Source organism: Euwallacea fornicatus, chromosome 20 (genome assembly GCF_040115645.1).
Source record: "Euwallacea fornicatus isolate EFF26 chromosome 20, ASM4011564v1, whole genome shotgun sequence".
In the NCBI taxonomy this organism is placed as follows: domain Eukaryota; kingdom Metazoa; phylum Arthropoda; class Insecta; order Coleoptera; family Curculionidae; genus Euwallacea; species Euwallacea fornicatus.
The window spans coordinates 3,362,862-3,386,205 of NC_089560.1; the positions used below are offsets into that span (position 1 = coordinate 3,362,862).

Consider the following 23,344-nt stretch of genomic DNA (forward strand, 5'->3'; position numbering starts at 1 on the left):
TTTTCAAATATTGACCTGAACTAACCTAAACTAACCTGAAACGGGGGATGCAATCAATTGAGCACATCGGGACGTTCTAAAGAAACCATCCCTCCGCTCCTCTTATACCCCCCCCCACCGATGCTCCACGAAGTGGGTGAATTTGGAAATTGTGGAAACAAGAACTTTAAACTTTTTTGTGTTATTTTTCTCTCTTAAAAAAATTAAGCCGAACGAATTTGAGCGAGATTAGCCGACGATGAACTGTTAACTGAACCATTCTTCGTGCGTGAGCGACTCTGCCTCCTCAACCAATTTTTTCCCGATGAAAACACTTCACCGGTCCTTTCTGGCATTCTGCAGCTTCATAAAGGGGCATTTAATATTAAAAGGCGACTTTAATCTTCGCATCTAATAACGTAATAAGTTTTTTGGTTGAGAGGACGGCAATATACTGGGCGCGTGTCAGACACGCGGCTAAAGCAGATTATTGCACATTAAAACGCTGGGCGATATCTAACGTAACACCCCTCCGTCAATCCAGTTATCCACTGGTTCGGAAAAATTTGGAAATTTAAAAAGCAATAATAAAACCTACAGTTTAAAGCTGCTTTTCAGATTATATTGCCGGAACACGTGTGCAATATCACATGCAAACGCTACACATTCGATTAATAAATCTGGGATTACTATGGAAATATAAACTTACGCTCGGAATGTTGTCGTTGGTGCAGACTCCGTCCTGCAGCAATCGATCCCTGATCTCCCATGCGAATATGGAGGGACACTCCCTCTTGTAGGAGGAGATCTTCGAGACGACTTCGGCGGTGGCTACGCGCGGCTTGGAGCCCCCGATCGCCCGAGGTCTGATGGACCCCGTCTCGTAATACCTGAGGAAGAAACGGGAGGCAATCAGAGATCAACGACACTGGCATGGGAGAAGTAAAAGATCACGGACAAAAGGTACAAGCACAGCCTACATCAACCAAATATACCTGCCAAGTATCTTGGACACGCATCCGTTGGAGACTTGGAGGATCCTGGAGATATCGCAGGGCCTTGCTCCCGAATGGGCCAGTTCCACGATTTTCTGCCTGGTGGAATCGGGCAGGGGACGTCCGCTGACGAACACACCCCCTAGCTGGTTCACACCGCTATGGCCTGTCCACAGTCACATCGTTAGGCTTTTGTTCCGGGGTGTGTGGTTCCGGTCGGGTTTAAGGTAAATTAAACCAGATAAATGCGCGATTTAATTCACCTGCACCCCCGAACCACACACAGAGAACACGATTAATATACAATAAACATGTAACTGTGCACATGTTATCATCGGTGTAATAACAAGCTAAAAGATGAGATGTCGTCAACTGACTACCTCGCTCGATAACGGGGATTCACATGTCTTGGTCTACATTTCGAGGCCCACATTCATTTTTGCGAGGCTCAACATTCCCAGAATGTCATCAATGAATTCAAGTGTTCTACAGGGTGGTCCCTAAGGGCGTTCCGATATTCACGGAGCCGATTATCTGGATTGGTCTAAGACGAAAATGTCATGTAAACTTATGCCCTAAAATTGGTCATTTCAGAGAGGCAGAGGGTTAAATATTAGGAATGATAAAGTATTTTTCTTGGTATTTTCAAAATGGCGCAAGGTATTTTACTAAAATTCGGTGTACCGACGCAGTTGTCCATACAGCACTTTTCCCTTCTAGTTAAAGAGAAATGCTGTAGCCGTAAGTCTGCGCAGGGGTTGCCACATAGGGGGCTCTTATAGGGGAATGGGGGGTACTAAAATCTCGATATCTAAGCGGTTCCGGCCACTCGCTTATAGGAACAATTTTTCTTTAAATACGATAGGAAAGTGCGTCTTGAAGTTACAGATCAGACCGAGAAAACTCCCTGTGCACAGGAAAGTAACATTGGCGAAGCCATATGTTGTGAGTCCGCGGAGGACTAATGCTATTTCCGATGAGCACATGAAATATTTCATAATTAGGCGTCAAGATCAGAAATGGTGCTCATGTTTTGAGATCTTGTTCTGCCCTTCCTCATATCTCCATCGATCGAGGAATTCTACAGAATTTTCAATAATCTGAATTTTTAAGTTGGCACCACCGATGAACGTATTCGTATGCCCAGTTTATTTTCTATTCGTTTCTAGCTCGGAGGCAGATTGCCAAAAGTCCGCTTCATTCGCTTGAGGAAAGGAACTTTGCCTACTCGTAGTGCATGAGATATTAAAAAAAGTGAGATTTCAGGTAAAACGGTTCTACCCGGTATATGATGCCGAAAATGACCAAACTAGTCCTCCGAATGCATGCGTACAGAGATTCGGCCTGAGAATTTTTTTCGGAAATTTTTACATACGTGAAATTATGCCAAAAGAGCATGGTATTTGTGCCGGCCCTGTAGCACTTTTTCGCACAAGACATGGAGATTCGAGTAGCCCCCTAGAACAGCCCAGAGATACATCTATCTGAATGTGTTTACCGTATTCAGACGCCTCTCTAATTTTCTGAGATATGTAACTTCAAATATGAGCTAAGAATTTCTCGGTTTATTTTTGGCGCATACAAAAATTTATGAGCACCGATTTAAATGTCTCAGTTTGTACCTTGTCCTTATGTCCTTTTGACGTAGAACACTTTAATTCCGTGGTGACGATATGAACAACGTACATTTGAGCACGGCTATGTAGCCTCTCGGTTCTTCAAACTACGACACTCAACTCCTGCATAACTTTAAAATTAAGTAAGCAAAAATGAATTTGACCAAGGCACCGAACACATGAATCCTCGTTTATTTACCTCATCAGGCATCAAGATGTGTTTGGGCATCTTGAATTACCTGAAAAAGACACACAAATTCACTCGTGAAGCTACAAACAACGTGATTTTCTAGCTCGCAACAAGACGAAGTGAGACAGATGAAAGGTGAGGTAATTTCAAGAAACAAACTTCGTCCGGGCATATGTCCGACTTAAATTATTTAAGGATTTGGAGGAATTCAAAATTTTCTGCCTATTACCCACTAAAATTATGCAAATGAGGCAATTAAAGCCAAACTTGTCATAGCAGTTGCTGAGAATGTCCTCTGCAAGAATATATGCTTCATAACGAGGAAATAATGAATTTTTCACACGAATCAACATATCTCGGCGATTTCTTGAATCAGCAGCAGCAATCTATATTCTGTCTAACCGCTATTCTCTTGCGTTAATTGTCTTTTGGTACACAATTTGTTTCATATGAGCCTATAAATAGAAATCCGAAGGATTCAAGTCGGGAGAGCGCGGTGGCCAAAAAACTGGTCCGACATTACCAGTTCAATTATTGCAATTCTCGAAATCCTTAAATCATTCAAATCGGATATATGTTTATGTGAAGTTTTTTCCCTAAAACGACCTCATCTTTCATCTGCCGCACTTCGTCGGTCAACTAAAAAATCACTTTGTACATCTACGATTCTAACAATAAACTTTAGAATATTCTTTGGTCTCATTATAGATGAAATTGCCTGGTAGCAAACCGGAATGTTTACCACCTTTTAAGGCCCAAAGTGAAGTAGATCGCATCTGTCAACATCGGAATATTTCGAAACCACACAAATAAACAGGGGCACAAATAGAGCCGTCAAATACGACCCTCATCCATTGTCGGCGGCTCTCTCTCCTTGAAAAGCGTAACGAATTGTGATTAGAGAAACTTTTACTTTTGTTAGTCAGTTGTAAGCTCAGTTAGATACTGTTTGGTTTGTCGGGTGTCTTTATCCCTTGTAATACCCCTATTTTGATCCTCGAAAGTGAGAGGGAAGGCCATAGGGAATGAGGGAAATTAGCCCTTAATATAGAAATTGTGTTTTGGGTGGAATATCGTTCATATATATTGGTAAAATAGATGCAAATGAGGTTAAAAAATACCTACCACTCCTGCAAAGAAGTAATGCTACTCATTCTTCCCCTTAATGTAGCACCCCGACGATCAAAAAGGATAAAACCGAGTATCAGAAGATCATATTTGCAAGCCAAGAAAATGTGTTTTTGCTCAAATTTAAATCCAATCTTAGCACTCGAGTTATGTATTTATTCTTCGCATCTCTGTATATGAATCATCCCCTCTTTTCCTCATTTCGTTTTATTTCTGCGTTTTTACAATATCCCTTATTTATCACCTTTATCTATGCGATTTCGCTTTTCTCTCCACATCTCCTTGTTTGGTTCCCTCATTTGCCCTTTTTTCTATCCAGCGGCACTTCATTTTTCCCCACCATGTTTTCGCTTTTATATTTTTGTCATATAGTGAACGTCTGTTTCCGGAAATACTCCTATTTCTCTTTCATTGGTTCAATTCATTTGCCTAATTCCTCTTTACCCCTCTTCACCATTTCTTTTCATCACAGTTTATATTGATGTTCTGTTTCGCTCTAGTTCTAACTCCTTTCTCGTTTAAGATTCATGTTTTATTTTATATGATCAATGCTCCATTTCCTCTTGTTCCTGATGTGTCGGGCTCTCCTCGAATTTAGTCACAACCCTTTACCTGTTTTTTTCGTGCTAATCTGTTTTATACTTTAAGCAAGTGTTTGAAGCAATTGAACGCAAAAGAAACTGAAGAAATCAGGTAGAGCCATATTCAAAACAAAAACACAAGAAAACGTAGCTTTCGCAGCAGAGTGATGTGTGAAGCAATGGTGAACATGGAATCAAACTAAGATCAGTAAAGCCTACTTTCCTGCCTAGGATAACTTGCGAGGAACGCAAGATTTTTAAGCAAGTCGACTTAGAGGAAATTGAAGAAATCTCATGAAATAAAAAAAAAAAACATAAGAAAACGTGATTTTCAAATTAGAATAAGGTGTGAAGGGATTTATATTGCCCTAGTTCGTGAGATCCTGATTTTATCCATTGTTCCAACAGAAATTTTAATTCCTTGATTTCGCCACTTTAATCTTTTTTACTATATTTAACTAGATTTCCTCTTGTGTTTTTTTTTATTATTTCCTTTCTAACTCTATTCAAAATGAAAACTCACATATTTTTTCTGGTACATCTATCCATTAGACCTACTTCATGAGAGAAGAGAAGAGAGGGGACTTTCTCCGTAGCATTTTGCTGATAATTAGCGTGTTTTTCCCTTAGTCCCAGTAGAATCTTAGTCTCTCTAACACCTGCCTTTTCACGTCTGACCTGATGGTTACGCTCCAAAATTGAGGAAAAATATAGACAATCTGCTCATCGAGAGTTTCGCAGGCACAGTCTACGAAAATTGTCCTAGAAGTACCAGACTTAACATATCGATGGCGATTTTTTTGTTTAAAATTTGTGTATATTACAAAGACATAACCTTAAAAAGTTCATGTCTAAAGTTTGAGATTGTTTGTGTTTGTTTTGAAGTCGGTTTTAATCAACGCTCTTAAAGATTTTGTGAACATGGAAAAAATTTTCCATGCTCTCATTTGACATTTCTCAGTTCATCCAACATCAGACCGAACTTAGATTCTACTCCGGAGGAATCTGGTTCTTCGTTAACAACTGTAAAATATTGGGTGGCAGAATTTAAACGCGGTCACATGAGCTGCCAAGACGAAATCCGCAGTGGTCGGCCCAATGATACTCCAGACTTGACCACCCCAGAAATTGTGGTGAATATTCATAAAACCGTAATGAAAGATAGACATTTCAAAAAGTACTGTAAATTATGACCGAACAATTGGATATTAGAAAACTGTGCGCAGGATGGGAGCCGCGATTACTCACAATTGAACAAAAACAGCAACGTGAGGATGTTTCGCAGCAATAAAGCCGAGTTTTTGCGTCGGTTCATAATCATGGATGAAACATAGGTCCATCATTTCACACCTGAAACGAAAGAGCAATCAAAACAATGGATTCAGGGGGGAGAATCGGCTCCAAAGAAAACGAAAACCGTTTCATCTGCAGGAAAGGTGATGGCGTCAGTTTTTTGGGACGCACACGGGATAATTTTTTAAAACTATTTCCCTAAAGGCAAAAGTGTTGTTTCATCAATACAACGTACCAGTCCACACTTCCTTCATGGCGATGGCCAAAATCAATCAACTTGGTTTTGAAGTTTTCCCTCGCCCACCGTATTCGCCAGATTTAGCCACCTCAGATTGTTTTCTACTTCCGAAGTTGAAAAAAAAATGAGTTGATGGAAAGAGATTTGTCAACAATGAAGAGGTGGGGGAGGAGGTTGGTGCCTATTTTGAAACATTCCAAGCTTCTTATCATAAACAGGATATAGAAGGGGAAATTGTATCGATCTCAAAGGAGACTACGTTGAGAAATAATGTAGTATTTTCCATTTTTTTTTCCTATAACTATTAGGTCAGAAGTACCTCTTCATATATCAGGATCGTCTCAGCACTGCAAAGATATGAAACTCGAAACTGTGATCAAGTTTAGAGTTTAATCTCCGTCACCCGAGAATTTTCCGAAGACGTCTGTATCGTCGGAATATCTTTGCTTCTTTCACAGAAAAAAAGAAAATTGATTTTCTGACAATATCCCTTGAAATTTATAAAACTGGGAAAGATCGGGGGCTGCATTTTCGTCGAGAAAATTTAATAATAGTCCGCAATGAAAACAAAAACTTTAACGTCGGATAAAAACGAGTTCGGCGGCAGTAAAATCTACAAATTGGATGGGACGGAAAAGAGAGAATCGATATAAAGTTGCCGACGACGAGAGTCTTTTTTCATACCGTAAATATTCTTAAGTACCGGACGCGACACTAGGGACGATTTAGGGCGAGAAGGGTCGGTTCCGGGGACTTTCGCCTTGTCGACAAAGGGCCGAACGGACTTCATAAAACGACGAACCGAAATCGACGATTGCCGTCCTTTCACCATGTACAATGGACGCGGACATTCTTCGGATATTTTACCTTATTAAGTTAAAGTGCTGCTGGAGGAATTTACTTTATATTCCGGCGATGTTAAACCGGACTTAATCAATATATCAGAACTCTGGAATATATGTATGGTTCCCGGAAAACGTGTAGAGGGTTTTAAGCAATTTAGGGTGGATGAAGAGAAAGGAACTGACAAGTGCGAGAAATCAAAAGAAATGGCGAAATTCGACGAAAACGTCAATCATCCGGTTCGACGATAAAATTTATAAACTTTAGGCGAAGACTGGATGTGACTGGAATAATGCGGAAATATTGAATTATTCCGGGTGTATACATTACAAGAATTTGGCATGTTTTGGTGGAGAAGGGTTAAAATAAATTTTATGTTCGTTTGGGATGAAACTGAATGCATTTTCATATCAAATCGAGGGTAGCGAACCGGCGGTAACAATCAAGAAAATTTTCAAAAAAATTTTCAAAACTCTTTTATTAAAAATAGACCATAGCAACGCCAGTGAGAAATAAACAAAGCTACGGAGGACGTGGACAAAATAAAAATTTGAATAAACCAACGTATGGGGTCATCAACATCAGTGACTCTGTGATTTGGATGCTCACTTGAAAGTGGTAAAAGTTTAGCCTTTAAGGGGGGAAACTTGAAAAAACTGATTGAGGCCAACGGAGTGCGGCTTTCTGATCCAAACGGAATAAGAGGGAACCGAAGAATCGGTTTCACGGGATAAAATCAATGTGGCTTTGTGCTCAGAGTTAATTGTGAGGAAAACGAATTTTAGAAGCCGAGAGATCTACGAGGATGACCCCAGAAGTCCCCGAACTAACACGTGGAAGAAAAAAAAATGGAAAAAATTACATTAGTTCTCAGTGTAGTCTGCGTTGAGATTGACATACTTTTCTCAGCGATATTCCGTACCCTGCTTATAGTACGAAGTAGTTTGGAATGTTTCTAAATAGGTATCAATCTCTTCACTATTAGCAAATCTCTTTGCACCGAGCCTTTTTCAAATTTGGAAACAGAAAATGATCCGAGGGTCCTAAATCTGGAGAATAGAGTGGCTGAGAAAAAGATTCGAAAGCAAATTGATTAATTTTGGCCATCGTGATGGCGGAAGCTTGAATTGGTGATGAAGCATGGCACTTTTTCGCCACGAGCGATCCTTTTATCCTATTTATTCACTCAAACGCAGTAAATTTGTATAATATTCTCCGTCGGTTGTTTTTCTTTGAGAGAGATAATCAGTAAAAATTATCATCTTATGGGCATCCCAAGAAACTGACGCCATCACCTCCCCCGTACACGAACGATTTTTGCCTTTTTTGGGACCGATTCTCCCCTTTGAGTCCATTGCCTTGACTGCTCTTTCACCTCGGGTGTGAAATGAAGGACCCATGTTTCATCCATGGTTTTAAATCGACGTAAAAACGTAGCTTTGTGGCTGCGAAACTCTGTCGAACACTCCTTTGAAAGAGTACTTTTTGAAGTGTTTACCTTCCAGTACAGTTTTGTGAATATCCATCACTACTTCTGAAGTGGTTAAATCTGGAGTGTGATTGGATCAACCGCTGCGGAATTTGTCTTGGCAGTTCGCACGATCGCGTTTACGCTGCGTCGTCAATATTTTATAGTCCTCGATGGAGGACAGGATTTCCCCCAGAATAGAGTGTACCTCCGCTTTGATGCTGGATGGGCTAACACCTTTCATACCAAAGTGTTGAATCACCTATCGATGACCAATGTTTTCCATATTCGCAAAACTTTAAGAGCGTTCGCTAAAAAGGCTCCAAAAAATACAATTCAACGTAGCACCTTGAAATTTTAGGCATAAGCTTTTTTAGGTTACGTCTTTGTAATATTTAACCAAAAAATCGCTATCTATACCTCAGGTCGGGTACTTCTGGGACTATCCGTGTACTGCGTCCTTCCTAGCAGGAGCAGGAGCCGACCGAAGTATGAGCTACTGGTGACAAATCTCATTATTGGACGAAGTGTTGCACGCTTGTCATGATTGCATTGTACGAGGTAATTTTCCACATTCATAATCGATTTATACCCATTTTGTCCATTCGGAATCTTTCGTTTGAAACAATGCCACAAACAAAAAACCCATCGATTTGTCCGCTGTCTCGAAACCGCAAACAAACCGTTTATCACTGAACATCTGTCCCAAAAGTCGGACTAAAAAACTTTCCATCAATAAATATCAAGACACGCCGAACACATAAGAGGGATTTAGGGAATATGGCCATAAATCAGTAAAAAACAGGCTTATACGAAGAAGTTACCCGAACAAAAGTCCATATCCTTCATCGGCGTGTATATATCTCCGAGGTGACAAATGGAATCTGGTTGTGAAAGGTGAATACTTCTCGATTTTTATATATCGAATGCACGCATGAGGGAGGATCGCAGAAACGCGGGGGTGGAGAAACGTCTTGGGCCCCATTCATCCACACAGAAGTCGATTCTAAACCAACAATGCGCACCCCTTGGCGTTTTAATGCCGCGTCTTAGACGCCGTCAACTTCAGGGATTTTATGGGTATCATTCACCCGCTGCATTATGTTGTGATCCTGCCTTTAGTGCAACTAACAATACACGGGGTTTACTTTGGCCTCGTCGATTTTTTTCGTGAGGATAGGGGGGTGAAAACGCGGTTATATAATCGAATTTTTCGCAAAAAAAAAAATCATTTTCAAAACCAACAAAATGGCCTTCGGGAGAACCAAAAATCAATAATAGTGCAGTGATGTCACTTACGATCTCCACATTTTATTACATGCAGGGTGTCCGTTTCTCCAGCTCAGCCATGGGGACATCGGTAACCATACAAGATAGGATATTAGTTAAACTGGGGGAGAATTGCCCAATGGGGTGTTATTTCCAAGGCATGCCTTGTAAAAATAAGAATATAGATTTGTGCACCAAATTACAAGACTGACCCTTAGCATGCCATATATCACCGTAATAAAAAAAAAACGGAAATTTAAAAATGTGAAAATTGAAGATTCTTTAAAAAAACAATGTTGATGGTTGCCGGAAACCGAAACGTCGGATTTCAAACACGACATCGCAACGTTATAGAGGAGGAAAAGTCGCAATGAATAAGTCAGCAATTTTCAGTTACCTCACTAAATAAGCTGAGGAACAACTAAAAACTTTTTGCAAAATTTCAGCTTTTTTCGAATATATCAGGAATTATCCAAATTTTGAAATGGCATATTCTTGAACTCCAAATTGCTCACATTTTCCCTAATTTACTCCACTTTGCATCTCTTACGGTTCCAAAGTAGGATACCCTAGATACAATGAACTTTTTATTATGTGTATTTTTAGGCGAAGAACACGCAACTCACTTCTCAAGACAACTGAAAGGGTGGTACTTCTGCAGGGTACATAGGTGTTACCTTTACCTTTACCTTTGTGTGCCATATCGTCGACGGAGGTGATCGCTGAAGGCCATGGCGCCACGGCCGCCCCTATTTGCTGTGCGGGGAGAATGATGGTGGCTTCCTTTTGGTGGCCCCGTTGTCCTCGAAGACACCTTGAACAAAAACTCCTTTTATCCCCCGGAAAAAGGGAAATTTATAAATTTCCGCTATCCCAGTACCGCAAAATTTATTGCGTTCTACATTTCGTCCGGGCCCCAAGTCTCGGTGCCGGAGATAAATTGTTGCTAATTAGTAGATAGAGCCGCTCTAAAGACTTTCCGCCCTTCGGTATCCGTAAATACGCTACAGGGAATTAAATAAATTTCATTAACTTTGTCAATAATGGAATCGGGGTTACACACCAGGGTTTGCCCATTCGATGCAGTGACATTGAGAGTGGAGGCTATTTGACTTGAATCAACCCTCACGGTCGATTTTGTTGCCCTTTTTGATGCAAATTGGTATTTCGCACCCATTTATAATGCTTTAGTTACTTTTTTTGTTGTTGTAGAGAACATTTTATTATAAAGAAAATTACTATCTACGATAGTATGCAGGATCCCCTTTCCGAAAACATCGAGTTTTCTCTCGCTCGCTCTCTGTCTCTAAATGAGAGAAAACCCATTTTAAGCTCATTTTAATCTTATCTCTGAATGTCTTGAAAATCGATACAGATTGAATGAGCACATTGCATTTGTGAATTGGTTTTGTAGAGCTATAAAATCTGCAGGCGTTATGATCATAAGGTGCTCTACATAACCAAAAGACAATCTCCCGAATATCTCGAAAACCGATGGATATTGACAACATCCCTTGAAGAATGGTTTCGTTAAAGTAATGGGCTCTTAATGTCATGCATCGTCATCAATTTGACAAAGTTTGAAAAAGTCTTCGGTCCCTGAAAGGGAGGTACGTGTTACCGCAAACGTCTCAAAAATCGATGGAGATAGCTATGGCATCAAGCACCCGTTAAGCATAGTAATGTAATTTAAAGACATAATAATAAACTTACTGCAGGTTCTCCGATTTGGAAGAGAATCGGTCTCTAACTAAAACTGCTGGGGTGAATAATTTCCATTTTTCCACAAATATCTTCTAAAACAGTAGAGATAACCTTAAGGTGATGCATTAGTGAGGGGTTCCTTTAGCGCAATTTAATTCGTACGTGTGACGACAATATACAGGGACTTCTGCTTAAAATATAGTTCTCGATCTCTAAATGAAAATAAATCCTGGAAGTGAACCAGGACAGGAGAAAATACTTGAAAAAAATAATAAAAATTTAATTACTTGTAGCTTGCTCATACATTGGGTGCGACGTTAAAAGACAAGCAGCAATAGTTTCTAATGGAAGAGCTTAAATGGATTATTCAGCGAATTTGCCAAAAGTGTGGATATTCAACCACGAAAAACGTGTAGCACTGCACTCACGTATCAAGAGTGTCATCCCTTCAAGAGACCTGCGCCACTTGCGTTAATGACGCAAACTTTCCCATCGGGAATAATAACCTCCATTATAAACTCATTCAAGTATATGCTATTGTTTTTGATGATAAAGAAATTGCAAAAATTATAGACGTAATCAAAAGTATGTCGAAATAAATTAAGATAATATTCGTAGGAACACAAAACTATGTTCATTTAATCTAACTTTAAAAAACCCCTGTAACGGAATGGTGCATTTAATTGTAACTGAAAAGTATGCCAGGTGAAAGTGTAATGTATTCTCTGTAAATTATTTTTGAGTCATGTCGATATCTCGGCTGGTTCAACAGTAATGAATTTACTGACTCATCGGTTTTTAACGGTCTGTGATTATACTAATAAACACAAAAGAAGCAAAATTAATTTCCAACATCAATCGAGTGTTTATTTGGAGAGAAAAAATGTATCAATTTTTGAAAAATAAATCAAGGAAGCATTAACACGAAACTTTCAAATGCAAAATGCTTTTAATAACGGGTGTTATCCCCTTTTGTGCCCGCATAATTAGCTGCGTATTCTCTTGGCACAAAGTCCTCATGAGAAATTGGTACCCATTCCTCCAAACGAGCTCGTGAGTTGTGTTATGTGTAGTTAATGGAGCAGGAGCATGGCTTCGCATTCTTCGTACAGACATGTCCCAAGTATGTTCCATTGAATTCGCATCTGGACTTAATACCGGATAATGTAAAGCTGGAGCGATTGTATTAGAAGAAACTCATCCCCAACGAAATTACCATAGGGGAAAACAAAACAAAATTATTAAGATGCAAATTTCCACATCGGTGAGATTCAATCGTTCAAAATTTTTGACCGGTCGAGGGATAACATAATTAAAAAAGAGCATCGTTAATCCTTTCCCCGTATTTTGCATTCAGTTTTATTTCAAAATCTGCAAGAACTTCATCACATCTGTTCTATGAAATTTGATAATTTGCCGAAAAAAACAAACTAGGATTCATAAGGGAGCTCTGACACGCACAATCTTCGGCGCGTGACGTAAAATATTTTTTCAGGCCCTCTCTAGCTGGTCCCTCACTCGTTTTTTATATTTTGTAATTTATTTTGATAAAAAAAAAAGATCAAATATGCCGCTACACCCGCTGACATAGTTTAAAGTCTTACAGTATTGTTTTTATGTCGCAAACAGAGAGTCATTAAAACAGGGATCGGAAAATGGTTTTGCTGGTCCCGCCGGTCAACCTTCTACCTTGACCGGCAAACGGTACCTTCGGTTTATCATAAAAAATCATGGCATTTTAGCTCCTCTCCAAAATTAAACAATTGAGATTTGAATAATTGAGTTATGTGTTGAATTTATTCATGTGGCTGGGCTTCACTACCATCACGATGAATACTCGAAAAAAATTTATTTCTTAGACACCCATTTCAAAAGATGTATTACGTTACGAGAGGAAATAATAGTGAGGGTATGACTATCGCCTAGGAATTTATGACTGCGTATAGTACATAAATATTATTTAATTTTAATTACTCGACAGTACGGTAAAGTCATATACGACTTCTGGTCATACCACGGCAGTATAGAAATTTGCACATATGTATTTATGACGTACGCAGGTGGTGGTCAAACGACTCTTCAGAAAACATGCCCAGGTTATATTATATACCAATATGCAGTCAACATGTGTAAAAAACAAACGCTGGAAGCGTCTATCTTGCACATACATACATATATAGGGGGGTATAGTTTGCGTTAAACAGGTACATCACCACATAAATCATAATCATTAAAATCATAAAGTGTCTTAGAGTGGAAATATGCTACGAAGGTGCAGAGACTTACCGAGCTGAACGGATATCTCCAAAACGGTTAGAACATGGGTCACTTCATCTACGATGACATCACCAACCAACCAACCAAACAGTCACAGATAATAAACCCGGAATTGGATGATGATTCGATTAAAGGAACCGGATCAAAAATTAAATTATTCAAAGGCAATTAACCAATTTTCGACTACTTGATTAGAGAAGTGTTCGGAGTCAATGGATCTGAATGATAGAATCGCGACGCGGTTTTCGAAGTGGCGGGCGGTTCGGAATCGCCAGTCTACTGTGATCCTTTAGGACGCGGACCCAACTGATACCCTCAGAATCTGTCATAAGGGGATGCTGTACACCTTTCTAGGTGTGCACAACTGTCATAGAGTATTCGGTGCGAGCCAATGAACTTCGAGAACTGGCTGTGTTCGCCAATGGCCGCGGTCGGCGGTGTGGCTAAAGCATCGATTAAACCGCCGAATGTGCTCATTCGCGCGGAATGTAAAGCCGCCGCTAAGAGGGCGCCACCGGGACTGTTTCATTGAAACTGGGGCCGCGTCGACCGCCTGAGGGTGCTGCAGCCACTTCCGGGCCCGCCATTTCTTTGAACGAGCGGCGGGAGGCCCAACGGCCAGCTGGCCCCATGATAGGCTCGCTCGAGTGGAAGGGAAATTTTGGCAGGTAAATGGGTAGTTACGAGTAGATTAGGCGATTTGCCAATTTATTATTTCGCAGGTCCTGCTTTGCGGGGTCAAGAAGTTTTTGGAGTTGCCGAGGGGGCGCTTCCGCTATTCGCTAGTGAGCGAGGCCATTTTTTTATCTTGAAATTGGAATTTTCAATTTGATACAAAAATTCGACGAACTTAAAGGTATGCGTCAAAATCTGACAACGCGGAACAGCCTGACAGCTAGCGTCTCCGAACCGTCTTGGTGAACCTTTTTGAAACAAAAGAGGGACGCCATGTTGCCAATTATGCCGGGCTAAAATAAGTTGTCCTCATTTTTTTCTTGGTACCCTTCAATGCAATTTTTTCGGATGTTCTTTACAAGAGAGGCACTTTCTTCAAGTATATTTTAATGCGAAACCCTCTTTTAATAATAGATTAATGGTTAATTATTATAATCTCGGAGAGGTTTTTGGGAATAGCGTAATTTGAACAGGTGGCAAAGGTCATAGGCAACCAAGTTTATCTTAACCTTATTCTATGGAAATATATGCGGGGACGCAAAATAGTCTAACATGATTGGCAAAGAGCATTTTTGACCATCACTTTCCATGACTTTAGCAAAACACTGATTTATTTCTCGCGTTTCGTACTTTGGCTGTTCTCAGGACCCCTATTATATTTTTCTCCTTTGTCTCCACAAATCCACCTTTTTAGGCATGGAGCTTTCCCCGAGCTAAATTAATGACTTCAGTAATAATTTCTTCAACAGTGGGTCAAATATATTCTGCAGCTGCCATTGCGTCATTATTCACCTAACGTAACAGTGTAGAACAATATGACACATATTTATCGAGTCTCCAGCTTTGTTTTTAATTTTATTTTATGGCGTCGCATATCTTCAAAAAATACACAGGATGTTTTAGAACCATAAGAGCAAACTTATCGCGATTATTCAGGGCAATAATAGAAGACATCTGAACATGAGGACCCGTATCCGTAAATGTCTCCCTAGATTGCTACAGCTTTATGATCCTTTAAGACAATTATGTAGCAAAAACGTTTTTATCGAGTTTTACGAGTGCGTTTTATTTTAATTCATTTGTACAAAATAACACCACATTAATTATTCAAAATGTTACCCTCGAACTTTGTTGCAACTGTGTAAACGACGTATGTGGTTTCTGCGAACTTGGATAAAAATTCGATGATCGTTCTGAACGATTTCAAATTCTGCAGGCATTCATACAATCAAATTTTGCTCCGTTTCCACTGGTGTCTCATAAATCAGGAATTTTTACATGACCCCCGAGAAAGAAATCTGAAGATGTTAGATCGGGTGACCGGGAGGGCCACGCAACTAAATCACCTTTGCCGATCGAAGGTCATCCAAACTAATAACTAACAAGGACGACATTTTGAACAATTTCTGTAATGTTATTTTACAGAAACAAATAAAAATGAAACGTACTAAAACTCGATAAAACACGTTTTTGCACATAACTGTCGTAAAGCAATTAAGGTCGCAGCGCCTTAGGAAGACATTTGCGGGCACGTGTTCTTATATTCAAATGTCATTTATTGGTGAACGATCTCTAGAAGTTTGATCCCACAGTTCTGAGACACTCTGTAAAAATAAATACGTTGAAATAGAGTTACAATAAAGGTCAGATTTCTACTTTCTAGGAAAATATAGCCTGCAGTTAAAGCTAACAATATAGAAGTATTTTGGCCCTTCCTGAAGTTATTAACTCAGGGAGATAAACGCAAAGTTTAGATTTGTGTATTGCGAATACAAAATTGTTAGTCTTGATTTTCGCAAATTCGACCTTCGAAACCCCATCAAAAATCCTCTGTATTGCCGATGTGGAACAAAACTTCGCAAGAAAGAACGCAAAACTTGTACTGATTTGCGTTTCTAGGGGATTTCTAGACTTACCGTTGTAATTCGCGTAACTCTCGTCTTAGATATTCAAAGGTTAGAGCGATAAGTTCAATTCGAAATTGACCAATACACAGGGTGTATTTTAAATAACACCTAGCGTTCTCCACTACGGTGTTAACAATTCTTCTGTGAGCGGTTCAAGAAAATTTAAAATAATTAAATAGATTACATTTCTCATCTTAGAGGCCCAGAGTTTCTTGTTCGACCTCTGGGAATCTATAGGATTTCACAACTTCAACGATAATTTATTGAAGCTACTAAGTTTGGAAAAAACCCAAGTTTCTCCAAGATCAGGTCCAACTTCGACTTTCCAAACCATTTCTCAAGGGTGATAATTTTTAACAAGTTCGAACAAATACAAGTTAACAATAATTTTCAGTTTAAGTTCGATCAGCTTAATATTATGAAAAATGGAATTAATTTTTTTAAAGAATGAAACTGCCTATTCTACAGCAAAATTTAGGTATTTTAATATTAATAATAACAAAAGTGTCAACGAAATTTTAATTCTGAGATTAGATTTGAGGAATTGAGTTCTGTGGGAAGATGAAAAACAGGCTTAAAATTAAACAGCTCTATATTTCGAAAATTCCTCACAGCATACGAAATGAAATATACTACGGGATTTTCCTTAATCTGAAGGTTTAAAGATTCCACACCAAATAGAAGATTGAAAAGAGGATTTATCGAATTCAGTCGTTATTTCAAGGAAAAAAAACCAATAAAAATGAATCGATGTGAAATTCCGTTAGTTGATGCCTCTGTTCACTTCGCATTACTACACTAGACGGCTGCATTGTTGTGTTGTGGCGTTGTATTGTTACAACAGTTGTCCAAGAACATTCAAGGTGCAGCACACAAATATGATAAGAAACGGTCAAACTCGAATTAGTTTTGTCATTCACGACAAACCTCAATGGAACCCCTACACACATTGGTGGCTAAAACATAAATTTTCAATGGTTTATGCCACTTCCATGTACCAACCGTTTTATTTTGCTCAAAACTCAATTGACAAAAAACGACTTCGTCGACAAATCGATGAAACCCGATGGGGCAAAACTCGAAGGCCGAATTTATACAGGCAGAATGGATCACGAGCGGGGGGTGTGCAAATCACCGTAAGGCTTAATCCCAATTTGTCTCATTTTAAATCTGGGTCATAAACATATATGAATGTATTGAAAAGCCTCTAAATCCGCACTGAGAAATTTCACATGTTCCCTGAGGGGGCGATTTTTCATCCCTTTTGGAGATTAAGATTTAATCGCATTAAGTCACAAGTGCGTGTAGATAACGTTTGTTTTGAAGGAGCCTAGAGGTAGCCACAGTATAGACTACATTGGAGAGTATGTAGAAAATGTATAATCGAGGAATAAACTTTTATTCTGGATCGTTCTGTTACGGTTCTGGGACTAAACAGCGTCGCCGTCCTTTTCAGTAATGTGTTCAACGGGGGTGCGAAGCATTCGACTGTACGTAACAGCTGATGTCACTCTTTCCCCTAAATTCAGCGCCAGAATTTTCATTAAAATTATTTGTGCTCTTCCAGGGAATGTGATAATTTCATAAAATATGTATCCTGCTTCCTTATCTTTGTTAAGTTCGCGTCGGGAAGGGTTGATATGACACTTTCGCTATCTGGACGAGGCTAGTCGACTCACGTATTAATGACTTTTTTGACATTTCAGTGTTGCGTGCCGTTAAATCACCAACAATAGATCGCTGGATATAAATTTGTAGCCCTTAAAGCCTATAACGGCCCCATATTTGTACAAATCTGTCCACCTTTCACAATAACATACCCATGCCCGCTGAGCGTTAAAAGGGCCCTTGAAGAACTTACAAGAGGGAAATGATTTATTGGTAATTTCTTTCAGAGAACAACACAGAGTCGTCTAAATAAATATTTCTGATCTTTGATTGCGTTTTTTCTTCGACTACGCCTCTGCATGAAGATAAAACTTATCCCAACAGACTTCGAAAGTTTATAGGAACGGCGGCGATAAGACAAAAGTTTGAGAAATCACATTCTGGAAGAATGATCATGGAAATTTACAATAACACGACCGCGCACGCCGCCCGAATATAAATTCTTTACATATCTCGATAGCCCGTTATTATTTTCCCAAATGGAAATTAAAAATTACTTCCAGAGTGCTGCCACAAAGACTCAAACCGATGTTTGGCATTCCTTTTATATCCCGACGTGTGTGTGTGTGTGCCAGGAAAAAGGTTTTATGACTTTTTTTTGTCACAAAACGAGTGGGTTTGGAGAAATATACAGGCTAAAGATTCGAGGAAGTGAGCAAATATGATGGCTCTAGACGAAAAATATTGAAAAGCGATTCATCGCCATCATAAGCACATATTTTTGCATCAGGCGAAACGATCTGGAACTCGTATAACCAAAGCGTGAGTAATGGAAATTAATACTAACTGCGAAGCGTGAAGATTTTCGGAAAATACCTATAAACATAGAAAAGAAAAGGGTGAAGTTTTTTCGTCCACGCAGTTGGATTACTTGTTCCTGATATTTTTCCCCGCATTTTCTTTGGAAAATTCAAAGTATCGATCATCGGAAAATTGGGACCAAGTTCTGGGAAATGCTTAGAGTGCTCGTGAAAATAGCCGAAACGGCTCACTCTTCGGTAATTTTTGAAAGCCCGTCTTTCGAAAAGGCTTTAATTGGTTTTCACCAACAAAAAAGATTCTGAAAGTGCGTTTCTCTTGCAATCAATGGTGAATATCTTAAAAAGAAATCTCTCTACCACACAGGGTAAAAGAGAATACCATACAAAACTGTAAATTTTCAACCCGCTGCAGTTGTTAGATGCGGTTATTTCAGAACCGTCGGCGAAATGCCATTTAGTGTTTCTTTGGCAAATTTTCTCTCTTTGAGCAATGAAAGAATATAGGGTGTTTTTTTACTCTGCATCTAGGGAATATCGCCCCCATTGAAACAAAATAAAATTTATGTGAAAAACTATTTCGTGCAAAATCGTCGTTTACATTAAACTATCCTCTTCGATATCGTATGCTATAAATCCAGAAAACTGAATTCTAAGTCGTTCAGGGGAGCCACCCATGGTAATGTGACATGTATCAACAATTCCGTGTGTTGACTTGGTTATTGAGTTTTAATTATTCTCATTTCGTACCCAAAATTGTTCCTAGAAATCTGGATTCACAGTTCTACACGGTGTTCCTTAATGTCGTCGTACTAATATTTCAGAGGGCGATTCCTCGGATTGTTTTACTAAGAAAAATTCATATGAACATATGTCCGCAACGGCCCAAAGTTTTAACCACAGAGCGTTGAAGTTTTTCTTTTCAAATTTTTATTTTAAATTTATCAAAAAGTATGTATTTTAGATGTTTGCTTTCAATTTTGGTATTTGTTAATAAAACATAAAACCCCGTATTTTAATAAGAAAAGTAATTATATTGCTCAATCCGTGGCGTCATTACATATCTTCCAATAATATTTACGAAAATATTTTTTCTGATTAGGCTGGGCAATTATACATGAAAAGGGAATCTTATGACAAACTATTAAAATAAATTACAAATTGTTGTACAATTGTGTTAATCAAGATTGAACAGTTTAATTAGAAAAATATTCCCGCGAAAAATGTCAGTGCCGTAGTACTTTTTTCATAAATAATATCGGAAGCTATGTATGTAGGGACGCCACTGGTTGAGCAATAGAATGACTTTCCTTGTTAAAAATATATAAAATATACACAACACGGAGTTTTCTATGCTATTAAACAGACACCAGAATTGAAAGTAATATTTAAAGTACTTTTTGAGAAATTTAAAAGTAACGATTTGAGACGAAAAGTTTCAACACCCTTCAGCTAAAAATATGGGCCGTACCGGACATGTGTTCATACGAACTTTTCTCCATAAAATGACCTGAGGAATCACACCCTGAAACGTATCAGCACGACATTGAGGAACACCCTGTGGAACACGAAGTCTTAACCGGGGAGTTTCATTATTTGTAACTCCTTATTGCAACACGTCCTATTACACGTGCAGCAATAAAAATTACTCTTCCTTGATGGGAAATCGACTAAATCCAGAAAACTGGATTCCAACCCACATAGGGAGCTGTCGGGGCGCTCGATCGTCAATTATGAGAAGCCACCTACGGCAATAGAACACGCATCGAAAATGCCGTATTGACCTCTTTATTGAATTCTAGTTATTGCCATTTTGCAGCCAAGATTGTTCCCAGAAACCTGGATTCGCAATTCTACAATACAAAAGGTCTTATTCGGGAAGTAGCATTATTTGAAATTCTTCACTGGCAACATGTTCTATTAAACGTCCAGCAGTAACAATTACTCCTCCTAGATGGGAAACCGGGTAAATCCAGAAAACTGGATTCTAGCCCATGTAGGGGGCTGTCGGGGCGCTCGGTCGGGGACCGATCATAAATATGGAGCGACATATCGGGCCACAGTTTTCCGCCAGAGGCCCGCTCAGGAAACGAGCTAACAAATGGCTTTGCGACATCATATTTACACCCTCCGCTACAAAAATAATATATGTCTGTTCGAATCATTGAACACGCATTGGAAGGCGTCCTGTCGAGACGTGAGTATCACCGCAAACCCGTTATCACATGTATAGATGAGTGCGAGAGCGGCGCCCTTAATGGCCACCAAACGATATTAGTATCGCAGTTTTCGAGATCATGTTCACCTATTAAGGTTAAATGGATTATTGCCCTTCGAAAACGAACTACCAACAGTTTCTGAGATATTATGCATAAACGTACAACCCTCCCATAGAGGAACTTCAAAAACTCATCAAATGATAAGCGTTTCCTCTCCCGTATTAATACACGTCAGGGTGCGTAATGAACTTGTCAACTGGCATTGTTGCAGGGGATGATGTCCTGACCCTTATCTCACCCCGTCCATCTCGTAGTTGCTTATCTTCGGTCACTATCGACGCTTATCAGCTAATGTCTCTTGAGGCTCGGACCCTAATAAGATATAGAATTCCGCAGTGATTGTACGCCTTGTCCAATATGTTGCTTATGAGATAATCATTATGGTAATAAACCGAACGTTAAATGGTTTGTTCGATTTTGAACCCAATTTCTCAGCAAAGACCAAGAAAAATGCTCAAATAACACAATAGTGTTGTAAGCAATATCTCTAAATAACCACATTAGGCACAACGGCATAATAAAATATACACTTAACCGCATTAGTTACAGTTTTCATGAGAGTAGGGCCCCAAAGTCCACAATAGGATTCGGGGACAATAACAAAGCAGTCGGAGTGTTACGCTGTTTTTGTGTGTCCAATAAGTCATCCTGAAGTGAGATATTAGCTTATATGATTTGTTTGGTTTACTGTAGATATTATGAAGATGTATGAGAATCCAGGATTTTTTCTATATAATTTAATAACACAAGATAACACCAGGAAAGATTTGGAAAGTATGGTTCAACTCACATAACTCATCGTGCACGTCACAGGCTGCATATCAGCAGTGATCCCACATCTTTTCGAAATTGATAAGGTGAAGTTAGGTAAGTGCGGGCCCGGTTTTTGTTTAATTCCAATTTATACTTATTGCTATATTTTGTTATTTATAGAATCTGTCCCAGATAAGGATGAATGACATGGAGATCTCGAATAGATATAGAGTTTTCGAGAAAAATACCAAATGTAATATATAACTGAAAGGGGAATTTCGTGACGATTTTAAAAATGAAAATATTCGGTATTGGACCTCTATTAAAATAAAAAGTTTAACAATTTATCTCCGAATGTAAGGACTTAAGAAGAAAATTGGCAACATTGCTAAGTAGTTCTCAAAAAAGTGTCTTAATAATGTAAATCTTTCGTTCCTCTATTTGTAACAGCATTAGAATTGTTTGCAAAAAAACTAAAACAACGATATTGATTTATTTTTCGGATATCTTCGTAACCATTCGGGATTTAGCCGGTATAAACCAGATTATTAATTTGCATTAAATTGGGCGACTTTTTCCTAATTTAAACTACTTTGTATCCATTATCGTTTCCGAGATCCCCATGCTGTTCATCCTCATCTAGAGCAGATTGTATAGGTATCTGTTTATTTTCTATCAATATCTGTTTTATTTTTATATCAATGGCATTCTAGATTACTGCTATTTAATTAAAATAAGCGAAAACGTTAAATTTTCATCCTAAAATTCAATATTATACGGAATTGTAAAGAAAACAACTTGCCCCAAAAATGAGGCAAGTGTGGCACGCCTGTTTAACATGCTTTGACGCCGTACGTCATAGGTCAAAGGGCAAGAGCAGAATTTGTAATAATTCAGCTGCTTTTCACCACATTAAAAATTCTGGTTCTAGTTTGCAAGTTCCACACTTTTATGCAAAACTAGAAAAATGTTTTATGAAAAGTTAAAAGTTAGAGATATAAGTTAAAAAATACAGGGTGTTTCGTAAACATACCGACAAACTTTCAAGGGATCTAGAGCTCATAAAACAGTATTTAAAACGAATTATGAGTTCTATATCCCCCGAAAGTTTGTTGGTATGTTTATGAAACACCCTGATGCTTCATAATTTTATTGTGCAAAAAGCTATAATGATAAAATAAATTGTTAATTTTAATTTTGCAGATTAATAAGCAGTATTAATTTTCGTCAACACATCTCCCACATTTATATTGCCCCTTTTTTGGAGCTCAGTTACAAATGCCGCACACCCACTGCATACAACTAACGCATTGAATCCATTGTCGATGGTCAAATTATAAAATCGAAAGTCCTATTTGCAATTATACACAAGTTATTGTCGTTATCAACATTATCAGAATTGTGCTCGATAGGTTTCTTCATTTTATTTTCAGCTTTGGCTGCCCGTGTTTAATTAAACGTTCTTTAACCTCTTCGATAATAATTACTTCCGTTCTGGTTCCTATCTTTTTCTTTCCTGTATTTGACCTAATATTTGATGTGACTGTGGTCTAATATGCACCTGCCCCACGCATTTTCGAGATATAAGCAGATTGGTGCTTTTTTTAAAATGTTAGAAAACAATCGTAGGTTTTACCAAGAATTACAAATCGACGCTGGTTATTTCAATAAAAAGCAAGACACTTTAATTGGAACTCAAACTAGTACACAGACCTTTGTTGAA

The 23,344-nt window shown here is 38.7% G+C and overlaps 1 protein-coding gene across 7 annotated transcripts in view; it reads right to left on the reverse strand.

Moving 5' to 3' along the window:
• LOC136345605 (paired box protein Pax-6-like) overlaps positions 1-23,344 on the reverse strand; it is a 66,711-nt gene that overhangs the window by 40,398 nt on the left and 2,969 nt on the right. For 3 of the 7 annotated variants that reach the window (XM_066294092.1, XM_066294093.1, XM_066294091.1), the window contains exons 2-4: positions 10,290-10,414; positions 975-1,140; positions 689-869 (exon numbers count right to left, since the gene is read on the reverse strand). In XM_066294092.1, the coding sequence (XP_066150189.1) occupies positions 689-869; positions 975-1,140; positions 10,290-10,414 (472 nt within the window). Of the gene's footprint in view, positions 1-688; positions 870-974; positions 2,830-10,289; positions 10,415-13,590; positions 13,924-23,344 lie in introns of those variants that run through there. The other 4 variants (XM_066294094.1, XM_066294095.1, XM_066294097.1 and 1 more) reach the window with 4 other exon arrangements.